Genomic DNA, 20866 nt, shown 5'->3' with positions numbered 1-20866 from the left:
CCCGACCACGCCCTCACTCCTTGCCCCGACCTTGCTCACTTCTTGAACATGCTTATGTTTCAGTGGAAATATACTATGATATTTTATGAGTTCATAACTGATAAAATAGAGGTACCTGGGTCTATTAACATCAGTCAAAGGAAACTTTCTTACTTGCAGCTCCACAATAGAGAAAGTGCTCTCGTTGAGGAAATATAGATCTTTTTTTGCCAACCGTGCAAGGTCTTTTTCCAGCTCAAGCACAGCCTGCATGCGAGGTCGTGCTGTTTTCTCTTCCACACCAAGCAGTTTGCTGACACGAACCATGTATTCCAGATAGGCAGAAAGTACCTGTGGAAGCATGTTTAACATATGGTTACAACTGCTATGGTCATTTTAATATGAGAGACAGCAGTACAAATCCCACTGACTAATTTAATACATATGCAGGTTGATTGGATGATGGGAATTGTACTGATTCCATCCATCCATCCATCCATTGGGACCAGAGTCCGTGCGGAGCGTTGGTGCTGCCGAAGCAGTCTCCTTGGCTATTGGGTACAATCCTGGACGGGTCGCCACTCTGACACAGGATACCAGCAGCAAGTTGGCACTCATTTTGCCGACCTCAGAAGGATGACGGACAGTCAACCCCACCTGGTATTAATTCAACAGCCAAGCAGGATTTGAACTCAGGATCCTTGGATCCCAAGCCTACCACCCTAACCATTAAGCCAACACCAAGCATGTATTGATTCCATGTAAATAATAGGGAATGACAGTTGAAAGGTCAAACATGTGACGATATTTTAATTTGCATCAATTAATAGTTTGTGGCTTAGTTCATTTGTCCCACTACGTGGTACATTCGCTCATTTTTTCCACAGTACAATGTGAAATATCATTTAAATCCCTACTCCAAAGTACTTCCACTTCGTAAAGCCAACCATCACAGAGGAATCCAAATCGACATGAGGATTTCTTCATTGAAACCATGCATTGAGAAACGTGGTCACATGGTCTTAATAAAATCAGGATGGAATGGATTTTATAATATTTACAACTGTACCATTTATAGAGAACGAGTATCAGAACTACAACCATGCAGTCTGGGCTAGTTGTTGTACTGATATTTACCGATGTACTGATGTAGGGTGCTCGTGTTGAGTGGGTTGTATGGTCTCCATCGTGTGCCAAGTGCTGTTTGCTGTCTCCGTAATAAACCTGATTGGATCTGAGGCTGACCATTTGGCATCTCTTTACCAAATACTGACGCTAGGCATGCCTCCGAGTGGCGGGCATCACACCCTTGCTTTTGTGTACACTACGGATACTTCAACAATCAAGAGTTGAGGATGCAAATTATAAGGAATACAAGGCTTCAAGACAAGGAGTAAGCAAACTTAACCCCAAGATAAAAGAAATAAAAAAAATCAGGCGAAAATAAAAGCAAACCTGCATCTAAAAAAGTAAACCTGGCTTTAAAAACATAAGATAGCAAAAGTGACAAAAATCATCGATTTTCTCACCTTCTTGTTGTGTTCTGTGTCATTTGCATAATAATCCAAAGAAGATAATGCTGAGTGAGCTGGAAACTGCAACTATAGAGTGTAAAATAGAAATGGTTATGGTGGAACATTTTCAAAAATACTGTTATTGTACAAGAGGTAACCTCCTACATGTTGCATACTCAAGACTCGAGGGTTTGGGGGGGGGGGTGGTGAGAAAATGATTTTGAGAACAATGTGCGAAATGAAAGGGAGATAACAGGATAGAAAAGAATAAGGTAATGACACTGCAAGGGTCTTCAAAAGGGAAATACACAGTTTTAAAAACACATTTTCTGAATAAAACTATGGTAGCCATGATTCATACCAAATATATTTATATATATATATATTATATATTCACCTTGACGTACTCATAGCTGTCACGTTCATGGATTTTTAGAGTGAAAAAGGCAGGGTTTAGAAATTGAAGAGTAACATTTGCCATCAACTCTTCCAGACTTTCTCCTGGCGTAGAGTCTTCGTTGCTCCAACCGCCGAGCTAAACACACACACACACACACACACACACACACACACACACACACACACACACACACACACACACACACACACACACACACACACACACACACACACACACACACACACACACAGAGTGGGATGATTTAACTGATGAAGCAACCTCACCTTTAAAAAAAAAACATTTATGAGCTGAAAATTATGGCCAAGCTATTGTTTTCAAAAGTAATTCTGGAATCTTTAATGTCTGCAAACAAATATAAGACGCCCAGCTAAAAGTCTCATCTGAATGGACAGTGTATACAATAATACACTGCCCAGCTTGAGAAGCCGCAGAACAAGCTTATAGTGAAATTCCATTTCATCAGGGATGAAAACTACCACTACCACTCCAACTACTTCTACTACTACAAATATGCATGCCCAGAAAAGGCTGCAGCGATCCCCCTTTTGGGATGTGGGGTTTAACCTTTTGCACTTCATTCCATTGAGACAGGGGGAATGTGAGGTTAGGGCAGAAATTTTGGAATTTTTGACCAGGGTGCTGGCGATAGCTCGCCTACTCTTCGCTAAGGACACCGTGGTATATTTAACGCTCACCAAATAATGCCGGCAGATGGGGCGCTCACTTAACGTTCATCCGAGGGGCCGCACACACATTGATGATTCACCCCACCTGTGAAACACCGGGATAACAGTCTATAGCTGGTCCGGGATTAAAACCCAGGCGAGACAGCTTAAAGGTGAGTGTGCGTACCTCTAGGCCATCCTGTCACCACATCAAAAACCGGACAATACAACTAAAAGGTTCGTATGTAAACTCCAAGATATCCTCTCGGTCCACAGGAACATAATACTACTGCATCGCACATGATGTGGTAATGATGTGGTTGTGGAAACAAATGCAGCACAATGCGAGTTTGATTGATTAAATCCTGGAAATGATATAATGCTCTGCCACACAACAAAAAAAAAGTTATTGAAAAACACCACAAAACTAATAAAAACTATACTACAATGTCCAAATCAAACACTTTCAATACGTCTTTCAATCCTGACAAATCTCGCACTCTCACTCTCTGAAAGGACTGTATGGCAAACCTTCCTATCTCCTCTTAACAATCTTCTTGAGGAAGTTCAATCATTCAACCTCCTGGGTCTCACGATCAGCCATGATCATTCTTGGGTAAACCACATTTCAAAGTTGGCCTCCAAAGCCAGTCACCAACTGGGCATCCTCCATCACACAAAACCCTTCCTTGGCAAACCTGAACACAGCTTTCATCCCCAGCTTTATCGAGTACTGCTCTCCCCTCTGGGCTGGCTCCCCTGCCTCACATCTTTCTCAGCTCAACACCATAGAAACCAAGGCCTTTAAGATTATTGGAATCTCCCGTGATGAAGCTGAGTCTACAGGCTTATATTATTACTTCCCCATTGCAGACAGGTCGGTGTCCTCTCTGTTTTGTAGTATCAACTCGGTAGAGCGCATACCTCTGCCACGCAATTCCTGATCCAGTAGAACATATCAGGCCCAATAATTTTTTTGAAATGTCATGCGATACATCGTTTTTGTATCGCATGACATTTCAAACAATCCTCCTTTCTGGTCTTGCACCCTCTCCTCTTTCAGTGCTTTCTCCCTCCACCAGGTTTCTGCAGGACTCGCATGGTCCACCATCAACCCCCTTCAGGTGAAACTAACTGAATCCAGGATCACTGGTCACCTCCACTCATTCGTTTCTCTTTTTTTTTTTCTGCCTGTAGAATCAACTTACACATTCTCTTCAAGCTTATTCTACCCTCCAGATATTTAAGACAGCTATTCATCACCATCTCAGATAGTCCCCAATCCAAAACCATGATCTTTTCTACCCTCGTTAACCCCACCCAAATCCCACGTCCTTCGAACTTTCCAGTTTTCTCTTCTTGGAGTTTCCCTCTGTATCCATCTTGTCCGCCCCATAAATGCGTGTTTTGCGTACTGTTTTTGTCTGTTACATCTTGATCGGTTCTCTGTACTAGGTCTTCCACAAGCCTCGAATATGTATACGAAAACAATATTTGTTGAATTGAAGGACGGGCATCACGCATGGAGAAATCTATCGTTATTATGCGAAATACAGATGTGATGTCAATGGTTTTTGGTAAATTGCAGGCAATTCGCTCAGAGAATGGAACATGTTATAATATTATATACAAGGTGATTCAAAGGAAACAGTGCAGTCGAAACTTAATGCCACGAGTGCAAAAATATGTATTTCAGAGAAAAGTCCTTATTTTCAAATACAACAAAGACATGGTGGGGATCTCACTTGAGCGAGTCAATGATAGCTGCAAGTAAACAAGCAAACATTTTACTCCTCAAATTGCATGAATTTGTCAAAGGTACCACTGTACCTTCCTTGTCACACACCCAATGTGTACCAAGTTTCTTCCGAATCCGTCCACAACTTTTTGAGATATCGTGCTATGTATAGTTTTTCGCCCTATCTCTCAATGGTGAAAAATCACTTCAGAAATTATTGTAGCTAGATCCGGATCTGGATCTTCACCAAAATTTAATCAGTTCATCCTAGTCACACACTAAATCTCTCCACCAAATTTCATCCGAATCTATTCACAACTTTTTGAGATATCCTGCAGACAAATAGATAAACAAGAGAAAGACGTTGTGCAAAGCACGATACTTGCAAAATCCACCCTCATCTCCAAAGGTTGCCACGGATACATCAAATTTTCCATTTCATTAAGATTAAAATTGACAATCTTAATCAAAGCTCAGGTCAATCGGAAGAAAATTGATGATTTTAGAAGCTTGACCTGGAGTTGACCTTTGACCTTTTGACCTCAAATAGTTGGTTTCCCAATTAAGTGACACAATATGGAAATCCTGTTCAACTTTCAATTCAATCAGATGAAAAATGACACGCACGCACGCACACATTTTCAGGGCATTTTTCCTTGCGAGAGCAGGGGTTAGCCTTGCGGGTCCCATGACAATCTTCTATCATGGTTCTCTTGTTGAGGCAATATTTTTTTTTATGGCCAGATGCCCTTCATGACACCAACCCTTTTAAGTCGCCTCTTACGACACGCAGGGATATGGTGTACCACTGTACCTATTATAAACCAGGGCACACACCGGTACATCCCAGCAAGCTGGTACTCATTTTGCCAACCTCGGAAGGATGAAAGGCTGAGTGACCCCACCTGGTATTAATTCAATGGCCGAGTGGGATTTGAACTCAGGACCCTAGGATCCCAAGCCCACCACCCAAAACATAAAGCCAACACCAGTAGGCCATGAGCCAGACCCAGTAATTTTTGGCCACCGGTACCATCCGAGGGGAATAATGCTCATGGTAAATTTTGGCAGGGTATACATCTCTACAGTCAGAAACTATGTGATAGCATTGCATTGGTGGTAGCCTCTTGTGTGTTATGAGCAGTTTAGTGACCCCATCCCAAAATAAACTTTTCTGAAACCGGCGTAAGACAGAAGAAGACATTCTATTTAAAACTAATGGTTCTCTCTTATTATCGGCTATTATCTTCCTGAAAATTATTAGGCACATAGCTCATGATATTTGCTTTTCAAAACAGTTGTTAAAACTCGCCTAGCATTTCGTGTTTGCAATTACAGGCACTGATAGTCCAGTGCTGATACATTGCAGAACATCTTCTTCTTCTTTCGGCTGCTCCCGTTAGGGGTCGCCACAGCGGATCATCCGTATGATCCGCATAGTGATTTGGCACATGTTTTACGCCGGATGCCCTTCCTGACGCAACCCTGGTCGCCTCTTACGACACAGGGATATGGTACACCTATTTTAACCGGGGTATACACCGGCCCAGTATACTGGTACTCATTTTGCTGACCTCGGAAGGATGACAGGCTGAGTCAACCCCCTGGTGTATTAATTCAGTGGCCCAACGGGGCTTGAACTCAGGACCTTTTGGATCCCAAGCTGCTGCCCTAACCACTGCGCCAACACCAGGCTTGATACATTGCAGAACATATGAATTTTTAATAAAAAGTGGTGCGGAAGTTTTTTGCCCATATCCTAGCTAATGGATACCATGTTCAAATATGTGAATTTGAAGAAAATTTAATCATAAACTAAAATAACAAAATATATTTTAAGTTAGATGCACATTATAAGTGTTATTGTTATTATTGTTACCCCACCCCCCAAAATTGAGGAAACTCTCACTGGAAAGGGTACATCACATCGAGTCAATGGGACAGCAGTACAGGCTAATATCTATGGGCCACATCTTCCCAGAGTTGAACTTCCGCATACTGAGAAACTGAAGCAGAGATCAGTCACCATTGAGCACAAAGAGCTGGAAGTATATGTAGCGAGTGCACATGTGGGCCCACAACCTCTCTCAACCAGAGAGGACCATTTCCAGGAAACCAAGCAAGCTGCTCAAGCAGCCTGCAATAAGAACCTGGTGTGGATACTTGCAAGACAAACAGATTCAGAGAATGAGATAATCCCCAACTGGACTGGGTTTAACATCAGCACTAGAGACCAAGTGCTAATCTCAGAAGATATTGTTGGATAACTGCCAACCATCAATGTACCAGCCACAGAGTCGACCACAGTGTTTGAAATCCTGAACCAGTCAGAACTAATAAGGAAGGAACTACTTCTGGAAACGGTTGTGGTAGTCATGGATCAAGCACTGTATGCAAAAGCCACTGAAATTGCCTGGAAACACAAAGAACGCTTTTCCAACATTCTCCTTAGAATGGGAACATTCCACATCATCTGTAATGTCCTAGCAATCCTTGGAAAGCAATTTCGAGATGCTGGTCTAAAGGACATTTGCATAGAAGCCGGAATAGTTGCTGAAGGCATGTTTAACTGAGGTATGTTTAGCACTTTTTGTTGAGAAGCAAATGATCCAAGCAAAAGGTGAGACAAATTTCAATGTCAATGTTTGACTGATAAAAAAAAAGTTGTTAAGTTGAAGTAGGATGTTTTACCTTACTGGCCATTTTGCACATAAGTTTATTTCAGGGTAGGCATATAAATAGGGTGATAACACACAAAAAGCTACCACCGATGCAATGTTATCACATATTTTCTAACTCTTGGGTTGTATACCTTGCCAAAAATCACTATGAGAATTATTTCCCCCAGATGGTACCGACCAAATCTACTGGTTCACGGACAACAGGCTTCTGGATGAAAAATGATTTAAAAAAAAAAGTTGACCTCAAGATAACCTTTGACCTCAAAATTAATAGGCTTCTCACTTGAAACTACCTCTACATCTTCGTAAAGTTTCATGATGATCAGTTTGGAATTGTTACCTGTAGGGAGTAGGCGATTGACAAACAAACAAGCCGGTAGGTGACATGGCTGCTCGCTCTAGATGGAAAGCTGGCCGACGCGACTAGACGATATTCATGTACATGCTATCAATCAATTTAGCACAATAAATATGATTATCACAGCCCTCTTAGTTTGTGCCCAGAAACCTGCCTTGTGAAATTTCAGGCATGTTTCCAAAGAGACTCCATCAAATGGCAGCTCTGGCAATTCCATTTATCTATTCGCTAAAGATTTTATTTTTTTTATATGATGCTGTAAGACATTCTCCTTGGGCACAAAAAAAAACAGGTCCCTCGGAGGTCCAGTTTCAGAGGAATTGATTTTTTTTTGTAGTCCACAATAAGTGTACGATGTACGATAAAGTATTTTAGCTGTTGCTAAGCAATGGAAGTGTGCATAGCAACCATTCATTTTTGTGTACATGCTCCCCACATTGTACACATTTCACCCAAGTTTCATCAAAATCAGACTCTTTCTCTTAGAGATATTCGCAATTAACCATTTCTGAAATGTTCGACATGCACTCGCCCAAAACCTATCTCCTCCTACAAATATTTTTTGTTAAGGCTGCAAATTGGCATGAAGGGAGCGAGATAGATTGTGCACAGAAATCTAAGCTTCAATTTTTCGATTTTTTTATATTTTTTTTCGATTTTTTGACCACTTTAAAGGGCCGTTGCTATGCCGTTGCTAGGGCCCAGAGTCCCATATTCGAAAGCACACGTTTCCCAGAAATATTGGTCCTACCTACCAAATTTCATTGGAATCGGTTGAGTGGTTTAGCCCCAAGGCTTGACCAAAGTTTCGCGGACAGACAGACAGATGGAAATGTCCAGAATAAGGGTGCTCTAAGAGCAGCCAACAGACAGGGGTGAAAACAACCTCCTTACACCTTCGGTGGTGGAGGTAGTAATATAATATTATAATATAATGTAATATAAATGTAGATATAGACTTCAAATATGAATACTTTTATACTTTGTGGCATCAACATGCATTACCTCCACAAGTATTTTCTTTCTTCTGCATGGGTTGTAATCAAAACACATCTTTCTTTCATGATAGACGCATTGTTCAGACTTCAAATATACGGACTGTCAACTCAGAAGTCCTCTTGAGTGTACAAAAATTACATACAAAAACCATACCTAAAATTATACACCAAAAAAAAAACCTCCCTTCATTTGGGTGGTGTATAGGCAATAGACCGTGGTCTCGATTGCTCCAGAATTTTTTTTTTAAAAGAACCCCAGTTATATAGCTTGGATAGATTCCAATTGCAATGGCCCATAGGTTGATCCAAAAATAAAAATAACCTTGGTTATATCGGTCAAATAGATTCGAATTGTAATCAAATACATTTCAATATATGTACAGTATGTATATTATGTGTGTGCATATATATATATATATATATATATATATATATATATATATATATATACATATATACATATATATATATATATATATATATATATATATATATATTGTTACATCTGAGGGGGGTATGCATTCAAAGGGTAATTAAGATGTTTAATTAGGTATGCCATGCTGTTCGAGTTGTACCAGGATCTCGATGTAATGAAGTAGGGATTCAGTGGTGATAAATTCTGGAGTAAATGTCCATTTCTTTAAGGGGGAAATGATAATTGTCACGTAATTAGATAGGGAGACGGGTTAGGGTAAGTGTGTCTGCGTATTCCCTTTTAGTATTTCCTGTAGGCTTGCCGTGACATGACAGAACAGTGCTGTGGATGGCTCTGCCCCCTTGATGACCATGGGTGGAGGGCCGCAGACGGAGGACCAATGAGGCGCTCCGTTGGAAGTTACAAAGACCCTGGAGCATGGGGCGGCCTGATTGGGGGATTGAGACAAAGGGAAATGATGTACGTGCGGATGGCTCCGCCCTTGATGACCATTGGCGGAAGGCGGCAGGCGGAGGACCAATGAGGGGCTCCGTTGGAAGTTACAAGGACACATGAGCATAAGACGATCTGATTGGAAGAGAGAGATAAAAAATAGCTGGCGGAGTTTGGTCAACCTTTCTCATCTCAGCTCTCTTCTTTCAGCGCCTCTCTTCTCTTGCGCTTGCTCGTTCGTTGTGCTTCGTGCCTCGAGCCCTTGCTGTGCCTCATGCCTCACCTCGTTTGGCTCTCGTGTTCCGCTGTCTCTGGGTACGGGACCGGACGGTGGGCAGACCTGCCTCCCTCTCCTGTTCGTTCTTGGCGCATGAACTGGGTTCCCTGGTCGCTGTGAGAGGTTTTGGGCCCACACCACAGGAGGTCGACACCACCAAGAACAACACCACAGTGGCTGGTTGGAGCTCACAGGCCAAGAACCACAATTCTGCGTGGAAGGTTTCACGGAACATCTGCACCACCGTGTCTCCTGCCAGGCGCAACGCCAGCTCGTCCGGCACCAGTCCAATGACTTTTGCATCGACACCACGGGCAAGCCTGACGAACTAGCTACGGTGTGTGTGTGTGTGTGTGTGTGTGTGTGTGTGTGTGTGTGTGTGTGTGTGTGTGTGTGTGTGTGTGTGTGTGTGTGTGTGTGTGTGTGTGTGTGTGTGTGTGTGTGTGTGTGTGTGTGTGTGTGTGTGTGTGTGTGTGTGTACCTGGCGCCTTAGAGGGTTTGAGATTTGTGTACCGATTTATTGATTCTTTACATTTTGCTGTATATCCATTGAAATTCTTTGTGTTTTCCCCCCCAAGTCAACACCACCCTTCGTCGAATCGCCCACGGATCCCTCCTCTTGCCGGGCCTTCTTATCACTCTTGAGTATAAATAAACACTATTTACTCAGTAAAGTGCCTCGTGCCACCTTCCTCGTCCCGTTTGCTGTAGAGCGATCAAAACCGCATCCATCGGTTCGGCTCATCTTACGTTAGCGGGACTGTTCAAGTCCCGTGAACGTCACAAATATATATATATATATATATATATATATATATATATATATATATATATATATATATATATATATATATATACAGGGGGCTGCAAAATTAGGTATAGAGGAATGAAAAACAAAACGTGCGCACAAAACATATTTCATTGATTATACAAGCATATCAATAACATACCAATAATAAACATCAATAATAAACATATTAAACCCTCAAATGTTCAAATTAAATGAATCCGAGCACCACTATTATAATACTGGTATAATCCTTACTGTATACCTACTTTTGCAGCACCCTGTATGTATATATATATATATATATATATATATATATATATATATATATATATATATATATATATATATATATATATATATATATATACAATGAACTCGAGTTCTTTTTTTACGAACCGCCCTGCCACACTGGATGACCTGAAGCAGGAGGTGCAGACTACTTCCAGGCAGTGCCACATTAGACCTTCAGGAAAGTTGGACAGAACTTTGGAGTCAGGATCAATGCCTGTCTAACCCGAGGAGGGGCACACATTGAGAACGTCAATTACAAGGATTTTGCAGAAATAACAATTTCAGACCTTGGGCTCTCACTAACTCCAGCAAGAGCAGTGACTTGTTGCAATGGCAATCAGTGATAGAAAATACCATGTCAAAAGCTTTCAATAAATGTTTAGTTCACATTCCTGAGGTTTTTGTTTCTTTGTAAATAAATATTTAAATTTGCATCGCTCTTTTTGAAAGAACCTGTCATATATATATATATATATATATATATATATATATATATATATATATATATATATATATATATATATATATATATATATATATATATTTGTGGATTTCAGATTTGTTGGACACCAATTTCATTTTTGTTGGATTGTTGTTGGACTTCAGAATCGGATCTGAGTAATGCACATAACATGCCGGTCCTCAGACAGTTATTTCCACAAGTGCATGTTCAGAAGAGACCCATGCCCTTGTCTGGTGGGATTCTAACTCTTTGATGCATTGGAGAAGGGTGGAGAACAGGTTCCCTTCCTTTCCTCGGGATAACCTTTTCCTCTTTATGACACATTAATGATGTATGATTTTACGTCAGTTTTCATTTCTGAATGAGCGATATTCACCATTCGTGCATGCTCGAAGACAGCCGTGAGCCCAATGGATACTCGTTCTATTCCCTTTCCATCAAGACACATTGGCTTGGAAATACACGATTTAGTTACACAGTTTATTTTCGTTATCATTTTCACATTGGACTTACAGGACATTTGAGTCATTAATCACACCGCAACCTTTTCCCGAACAGGTGTACTTTGGTATACTGATCTGAGGCGAGTGACCCGAGACCTGTGCCGAACTAGCCGGTGTTATAACCCCTGAGAAGGCGGTGCGGTTAAGCGCCACCGAATCTTCAAATATATATATATATATATATGCCGGTAGGCAGTGATGAGTCGCCGAGCATGGAAACTATAAGATATAGAGCAAAATGGATGTCATATAGCGGATAGGGAATCACCTTAAGATTATGCATATCAAATCTCATCCAGTTCTATCTACTGATAACTACTTGGTATCCATTTGAAAAGTACCGAAAATGTGGTTTGAAATCGGAAATCCCCAAAGTTCGAGGGGGTGCTGTGGGTGAACAAAGACCTAAATCGAAAATCCGGCTCAATTGTTTGTGCACAATGTATTCCAGACGATTAGTGTGAATTTTCATGACCATCTGACCATCACCCAAGGAGGAGTAGCATTTGGCGCGAAGGCACCTCCAGCTCTCGCATATTATCGATTTTTGCACCAATTGACCTTTGACCCCTGACCTAAGCGAAATCGGTCAATATGTCCTGAGGCAAAGTTGTCGTACCATGAACCTGCAAAGTTTAATTCGTATCGATGCACTCACCTGCTCGCGAGGGGGCCTTCAATTTTCGCATACCCTAATTGTAGGGGGCGCTGCGGGTAAAGTATTCCATATATCACAAAAACCAGAATGTATTTGATAGAGCATCACGTGTAGATCATTCGTGCAAAATTTCATAACCCTACGTGGGATAATAGCTTTCGGAATGGATTTCACATAAACGGTACCGATTTTGAAGGTTTTTCAGTTGTTGCCAGGGCACCAAAGCGTCCCGAGCAACCATCACAATTTCCAAAGCACTAGGTCATAAGATGTACCTACCACCCGAGTTTGGTCAAAATCCGCCCACGTTTACTACCAATTATGCTGATGACAAACGAACAAACAGACAGAATTACTGACAATAAGGTTCACCTATTTCGGCGACCCAATATATATATATATATATATGTATATGTATATAAAAAACATCACTGAATGTTCTTCCTCCATATATACGAAAGGGCAATGCGGGAGTTTGGTACGGGGCCCGGGTGTGCATTTTGGCACATGAGAGGGGGGCCCGTAGGTGGCGGGGGTGCAATTCAGACTACACTCGGGGCATGTTCAGGGACAGGGTGCCAGCTCATACCCTATCAGGAGTCAGGAGCTCCAGGCCGTGTCGAGCCGGATGGGCGCATGAGACAGTTTCCAGCTGGGAGCCTGGCAGGGCGTGGCTCGAGCCACTGTGGCCCAACAGAGAAGCAGGATTTGGGTCACAGCACGTCACTTTTGGGTCATCACCCCACCCTTTGCCCGGGGCTGAAAAAAGGCGGAGCCGTTCGCTCTCTTCTCTTCTTCGCTCCCTTCTTCTCTGCTCCTCTTGGCTCTTTGTTGGCTGCTCTTCGTTGTCTCTAACCTTCGCTGGCTTTTCACTCGCTGTTGGTGTGCAATTGCGGGGCCGTGCTCCTTCTTGAGGACCAGTGCGGAGCGCACGTTGCCATGAGCCCCGGAAAAGTGACTAAGCCGGAGATAACGCGCCACATCTCGAGGTGGGAATGCTCAGGCGGAGCATCCCACGGAGTAACACGCTATATTAACAGACCTATACACGACTTGGTAAAGGATCTTTCACCTCACGCATCTTCTCTCCTCTCTCTCTCTTTCCACCCCTCTATCCTGTCTCCTTTGGACGCACAAAAGAGCATCATTACTGATTCGCAATCCCATTTTCCTCTGGCATGTGTGGAAGAAAAATAATTATATTCATGTATTTTCAATTATATTCACTTGTTGAATTGTTGCTGGTACTTTATAAATTTAATTTTTGTGCTATTGTCGAAATGGCTGTCAGTCATGTTTCCCTTTTCCCAAAAGTCTTTTGACCTAAATATTGATAAAAGGAATAATTTCCTATGAAAAAGGTCTTGCTCGCTGCATCGAAACAGGGTGACCTGGTTGATAACACTGCAAACTTTTGCAATGATTGTGTCATTCTCTCCCCCCCCCCCAAAAGTGGACACATATTTCAGTCTTGAGTTCTTTTGCCGAATGCTTATCAGCTCATCTCATAGTGGAGTTGCCAAATGTCTCACCCTCCCATTCCTTGGAATGTCAAATTGTGCATTAGAGGAATTGCTTCAGGCTTCTGTTTCAGTGAAGTCCATTCAAATGTTTCAGTGAATCGCTGAATGTTCTTCCTCCGTATATATGAAATTAAAGATTCTCCGTTTGTATGCTAATCCAACTTGTGGAAATAGAGTTCTTTTCCACAACACATGACACCGCACCCACCCCCCCCCCATACTGCACTACACCACACCTCTCACTCCTACACCTGAGATACCAGTATTTCTTCCTCCTACCTCTCCCTTAGAGTACTCGGTTGCGTTGGTTTGCCAACCGCACCAGGTATTGCGAGGCCGTTTATCCTCATCTTCTGCTTTTCTCTCCAGGCTAGATCTAATCTTCCTCGGGTGTGTGTGTGTGTGTGTGTGTGTGTGTGTGTGTGTGTGTGTGTGTGTGTGTGTGTGTGTGTGTGTGTGTAATGGCACCCATCCTACTTTAAGTTAAGATTGTAGAAGTTCTAACAGGATAAGTCTGCTCTGTGTCCTCTTTTGTAAGATTGCTTGCCTTTTGTGACCCCACAGATTCCTTGCTATCCCCTGCTGTACATACCAATAAACCTAATTCACTGTGCCACATACCTTTCCTCACCATTGTAAATAAATGTTTATGTAGAAATGTTCCCAGCTCATTTTCGTCTTTTCCTTCATTTGTCCAGCATGGTTCGTACTCAAGCTTAGCAGGGACGTTATTCCCCAACAATGTGCTTTCTCACCAGTACATTATTGGTAGTTATGCTCGGCTGCATCCGATCCGGTAAGGTGATCCGGTTTGAGCAAGGCATACCAAGGGCTTGTCTCCCGGTAATGAAACTACGTGACCTTCAAGTAAACAGTATCAGACGGAGGACCCTAAAGTCATGTGGTCGAGTTATTCGCGTTCACGGTCGACTAGCGACCCGCCACGTCACGAAGTTATTCGTGTGCAATGGCCTGCGATTTCAGAGTCTGGTGGGAACCCGAAGTAGCTCACCCCCTCGTGGTCTGCTCAACCCTGATCCCAGGTCCGCAGCTATGTGCATGTGTATGTCTATAAGACGCACCTCCTGACTGGTATGGTGAGCATCGCCGCGAATTATGTCTCACACGGTAAAACCGCATAATCCGCACACAACAACCATCCATCTGCCACCCAGACAATTGTTCCTGCTAATGTAAGCCATTTAACCAGAAGGCACAAGATGTGACCAGCGGGAAAATCGAAACATGAGTGTGACGAGCACTCCACTAATCCCCATTGGACAATGGTCCACACCAAAGCGTTGCCTCCAACACAGAGGCTTCGGCCTGGTGACTTTGTCAAAGAGACAAAGATTATATGGTCATAATCAGTTAAACATCAAACGGAACCACCTATCCAGATTTCGGGCTTATTTGCCCTCATCAGGATGGTATTTGCCATCAGGATGGAACATAATCAGGATTATTTGCCCTCATCAGGATTGGTGTGGACTGTTGTCCAATGGGTATCAGCGGAGTGCTCGTCACATTCTTCATGTTTACATTTTCCTGCAGGTCACATCACGTGCCTTGTCACATTGAATGGTTTGCATCGCAGGAACAATAGTCTGGGTGGCAGATGGATGGTTATTCTGTGCGGATTATGCGTTTTTACCGTGCGAGACATAACAGCAAAGGACTTACCTTGGGTAGCCTTTCATGGTTGTGTTATGCAGCCTCTGATATATATTTACTGGGAATGCCCTTTGACAGCATAATCGTCCCTAACCGTGAAGACTGCTAAGGTTTCTCCATGAAGCATGAAGTAAATGGACAAAAAGGTAATTCTATGTTGGAAGGAATTGACTGAATAGTTTGCGGTTATATTATTTTTTTTATTTTGGTATGTGTGCAAACCAGCGACACGAAGCCTATACACCGCCTGTGTGCGCAACCTTAAAATGCACATAACTCAAAATTGCACAGAATGTATCAATATTTGTGGACTCTAACATGCACTGTTGAGACCAAAGAGCTATTTGACATACACAAGAACAGGAGGTAAACCTGAGATGCATGATTCTTGAGCAAATTGCTGTGACATTGAAATTAATCATGCAGGATGCAGTGGGATAAATTGCCTCAGTGTATGTCGAGCTTACAGAAAATTGGGCAGAGCAAGACCAGATTGCAGCCGAGCTACACAATACCTGTGAGATAAGATCCTGCATCGGCCGTGAGTCTTGTTTTTCGATGTTTTTCTCATCCATGCATGCCTGGTACATCTTCTGAGCTTGTCCCTTTGCTCTCTTCTCATCGAACGTCACATTTTCTGTAAAGATTAACTTCGACTTAGGAAACAAAATTCAAATCACCAGGCAGAAATGAATGAACAATGGGTAAAGAAGTAAATTAATAAGATCATATTGTGAAGTTGTTTCAGAAAATGTGCTGAAAGACAATAACAATTTCAAGGAAAATTCTGGGTGTTGATTAATTTTTCACCAGAATATTATCATGTTTGAAGGTTGTCAAGAAATAATGTCAAAATAGCTATTACAGACACTTCAGAAATGATAGCAAACGATGAGCAGTGACACATAAAACTATCTCCACCTCAGGAGTTGAGGCAGCACCGTAGCTGAGAAATCCTGACATCCAAGTGGCTGTAAAGTAGAGCCTGAACCTCACACCTGAATTTAAGCCGCTGTCACACCTTGACGTTTTAGCCAGCGTATGCCGACGTATGAAAAATTTGGTGAATACGCTGGCACACGTCGAATACGTTATGGGTAAGTTTTGTATACGTTAAGAGCACGCTGAAGCACGCTGGCATACGTCGTAGTACGCCGAGATAGTCGACAAATTTTGTGCATGCACAACATTTGTCGACGTATGCCGAAACATTCTGTGTACGTTATTTGTCGAGTTATCGAAACGTTCTGTGTACGTTATTACTGCGTTATGCATATGTCCAACTCGTTAATATATGCCCAAAACTGAAAAAAAAATCAATAATTCAGTGTACGCCAGCGTTTTAGATAAACTTTGATACGTTGCCATATGCTGGCTAAAACGTCAAGGTGTGACAGGGGCTTAACATATGAAGAAATCTAAAGAAATCACTTACTCTGAGTTTGTCCTCAAAGACAAAGTTAGATCGAAAGAAAGCGCACGCACGCACGCACTCACTCACACACACAGTCTTGTGAAGGGAAAACCGTTATTCAAGGAAAGATGAAGGGATGGTTTCACATGATCATTTTTTGACTATCCCAACCTTGTTGACATACTTTTTGGAGTAACACTCCTACATCCTTTTGTATTTTAAAAAAGATGTTATTACTTGTTTCTTTGCTTTCAATATATATATATATATATATATATATATATATATATATATATATTTATATTTATATATATATATATTTATATATATATATTTTTTTATTTATATATATATATTTATATTTATATATATATATATATTTATATATATATATATTTATATATATATATATATATATATATATATATATATATATATATATATATATATGTTTTACAACTGATTTACAAATGTTGCAGTACAAACTTTATAGCTATGCTCACATGGTAATGGTACTTCCTGTACATGCCTTAGCGACAATCTCACATTCTAAATAGTACGTGCTTTATAGAAATATGTGTGGGTTGTTTCTGTCACCAATGTCCTGATAATTTTCCACTGTTAACAACACCCATATACAGTAGGTCTGATTGGCCCTTTGGCAAATGTCTCGTGGCCCCGCCTCCATCAGGCTGATTGACAGTCGTAGTTCTGCCCACTCCTCTGATGCCTTCCTATTCCTTTACAAATGAATACAGTTTCACGTACTTTTCATGGAATCCTTTCAGGCTTTCAAAAAAATCAATAGCGAAAGATGCTGCACCAAGTAAAACTCTGTTCAGATGGGACCAGTCATTGTCATTGAGAAAGGAAGCTCGGAAATACGCTGTTTGAAGATGATTATTTTTATTAGCTTATCTGGAATTGGAATACCAGATAAGGTGTTGTCATTGTGCACCGTCCGTCTTTCTCCGATTTCAACTTCTCTGGCCAAACCGCTGGGCCGATCCGGCTGAAATTTGGCAAGAACGTTCCGCTCCTGATTGGTGATTGGGATTGCAAAGCTCATTGCGGTCACTTGACTTTAAATAGATCAAAATGGTGGACTGAGTAAATTCCTTCAAAACTCTTCTCCATACCCACCAGTCAGAAAGCTACCAAATTTGGGTTACAACATTAGGCCAGAGTAGGGATGTTCAATTGTGGAGGTCATGCTTGCTCCACCAGCTGTAGAATCCTGGCAACATATCAGTTCTCTACACATTGATGAATCACCTTGCCTGTGAAATACTGGGATGACATTTTATAGCTGGGTTAGGATTTAAACCGAGGAAATAAGCTTCGAGACAAGCGCGTATGCACAGTGCCTATAGAAAGTCTCCATCCCCTTTCAAATTTTTCACCTTTTGTTGCCTTATAGCCCGGAATTAAATTACATTAAATAAAGACTTTTTCAACCTTTAGTTACACATCATAACCCACAACTTCCAAGTGAAAAACAAATTCTACAAATTTCAGGAAATTAATTAAAAATACAAAAATAGAATATCTTGGTTGGATAAGTGTCCAACCCCTGAGTTAATATTTGGTGGAAGCCACTTTATTTTTCTTTTGTTTTTGTGTACAATGTATACATTTTATATACATTGTATTTTTTTTTTATTTTTTTTTTTCAACAGAGACATGAGGACATCTGTGGAAGGGAAAGAGATGGGGCAGGGTACACGGTAAACAAGATGGACACTACAGGGACTTTCAGGTCCTTTCAGGAAGGAAAGCAGAGAATTTGAAGGAGATGGGTTTGGGGTGGATTAACAGGGGTAGAAAAGATCATGGTTTTAGATGGAGGAAGAAAAGAGATGGTGGTGAACAGCTGTTTTGAAGACCTGAAGGGAAGAGTGGGATTGAAGAGAGTGTGGGAGTTTGTTCCAAAGGTGGGGAAAAAAACCTTTGACAGCAATTACAGCTGTGAGCTTGCTGGGATAGGTCTTGACCAACATTGCACACTTTCATTTGGCAATATTTGCCCATTCTTCTTTACAAAACTGTTCAAGCTGTCATGTGTGGGGAGCGTTGGTTGACAGCAATCCTCAAGTCATGCCACAGATTTTTGATTGCATTTAGGTCAGGGATCTGACTGGGCCACTCAAGGACATTTAGCTTTTTGTTCCTTAGTCACTCCAGTGTAGCTTTGGGTCGGTGTCATGCTGAAAGGTGAACTTCCGTCCCAATTTCAGTTTTCTTGCAGAGGGCAGCAGGTTTTCTTCTCGGATTTTTCTCCATCCATTTTCCCTTCCATCCTGACAAGTGCCCCAGTCTCTGCTGATGAGAAAAATCTTCATAATATGATGCTTCCACCACCATGCTTCACAGTAGGGATGGTGTTCTTTGGGTGATGCACTGTGTTGGCTTTGCACCAACCGTTGACGTTTTGCATTTAGGCCAAAAAATTCCATCTTGGTTTCGCCAGACTACAAAACTTTTTGCCACATGGCTTCAGAATCTCCGGAGTGGTTTTCGTTCATACCTCAAACAGGATTAAGGTGGGCTTTTAACCCTCGCCAAAGGAGAGGGTATTGCATTTGGGTCCGTTTGTTTGTTTGTCCGCACAGAACTTTCATGTTTTTCTCTGCAACCGCTTGGCAGATCAAGACGAAATTTTCAACATTGATGTGACTACTCATGTAGAATGTTTTAATGATAATTATGACAAAATAGGTCACGTGGTGTGGCGGCCATATTGAAAAAAACGGGAAAAATTTGGACCTCTGTATCTCTGAAAGTGCTCCATGGAAAAAAGTGAAACTTGGCACATGGCAAGTACGTGATTTTTTTTATGACGTCATCGGTGCCCTCATTATGATGTCATAACTGCATATGTAGAAGGCCACATCGATCAATATGAAAATTTTTGAGGGTAATCTAGGGATAAAATGGTCCACAAAAAAAAAAAATCACGACATCATCGGTCATGTGATTTGGCAGCCATATTGTTATTTTCAAAAAAAAAACCTTCAAAAATCTTTTTCTCTGAACTGGCTGAACAGATTGAGGTGAAACTTTACATGTCTGACCACCTATCCATGAGGAAGAAAACATTCACACATATTATGTCATTGGTCACATGGTTTGGCAGCCATACTGGATTTACCCTAAAACCTATAAAAAAATCTTCTCCAAAACGGCTGGACAAATCGAGGAGAAACTTCACACAAGTGTTCCCCAGGCCATGCTTGTGCAAGTGTGTTCAGGAATAATTGAGAGGTCACATGGTTTGGCAGCCATATTGGATTGAAGAAAATATTAATAATGTTTTCTCTGTTACCGCTTAATCATTTGATGTGAAACTTCACATTTATGACCTAGTAGAGATGGGAAATACAAGTTTCAAATTTCAACTTGACACATGGTTTAGCAGTCATATTGGATTTACCCTCAAACCAACAAAAAATACACCACTCAAAAGTAGTCCTGGCGAGGGTCTACAATCTTGGATTGCTAATTTTCTTGTTTACAATTGCTATGATAAGGGGGTGGACACTTTTCCAACCAAGATATTCTAGTTTTATATTTTTAATTAATTTTCTGAAATTTGTAGACTTTCTTATTCACCTGGGAGTTGTAGGTTACGATGTGTAAATAACGGTGGAAAAAGTCTGATTTAATGTTATTTAATTCCAGATGACAAGGCAACAAAAGGTGAAAATTTTGAAACAGGGTGTAGACTTTCTGTCGGCACTGGACTTCAAGGCCATCCTGTCAGCCCAATTATGCAACTGATAAAACAAGATACAATATCCTATCAATTCCTGTTAAGTTTTTTCTGAATGCACAATTCTTCATTTTCTGTTAAGTTCTTCATCGAGAATGACTCATCAGGTCACAAATTATACTTTTTGCGCATTAGTACTTTATATGCAAGAATGTCTCCACAACATGTACTTTTGTTTAACTGACAATCTCACACTTTTCCAAAGAGCCACAAAATCATCACAGCTGCTCTTGAAGTCAGGCAAATAAAACACAACTTTAACTTGTAACCTTATTTGGA

General features: G+C 41.3%; 1 protein-coding gene across 2 annotated transcripts in view; it reads right to left on the bottom strand.

Moving 5' to 3' along the window:
* LOC147018837 (endothelin-converting enzyme 1-like) overlaps window positions 1–20866 on the bottom strand; it is a 102323-nt gene that overhangs the window by 59376 nt on the left and 22081 nt on the right. For both annotated transcript variants that reach the window (XM_085898909.1, XM_085898908.1), the window contains 4 exons: window positions 15917–16038; window positions 1891–2028; window positions 1509–1580; window positions 154–330 (listed from right to left, as the gene is read on the bottom strand). In XM_085898909.1, the coding sequence (XP_085755035.1) occupies window positions 154–330; window positions 1509–1580; window positions 1891–2028; window positions 15917–16038 (509 nt within the window). The remainder of the gene's footprint in view (window positions 1–153; window positions 331–1508; window positions 1581–1890; window positions 2029–15916; window positions 16039–20866) is intronic.

This window comes from Eptatretus burgeri, chromosome 10 (assembly GCF_056783735.1).
Source record: "Eptatretus burgeri isolate ZD-2024b chromosome 10, Ebu_testis_v1, whole genome shotgun sequence".
Taxonomy (NCBI): Eukaryota; Metazoa; Chordata; class Myxini; order Myxiniformes; family Myxinidae; genus Eptatretus; species Eptatretus burgeri.
This window is presented reverse-complemented; position numbering and strand designations above follow the sequence as displayed.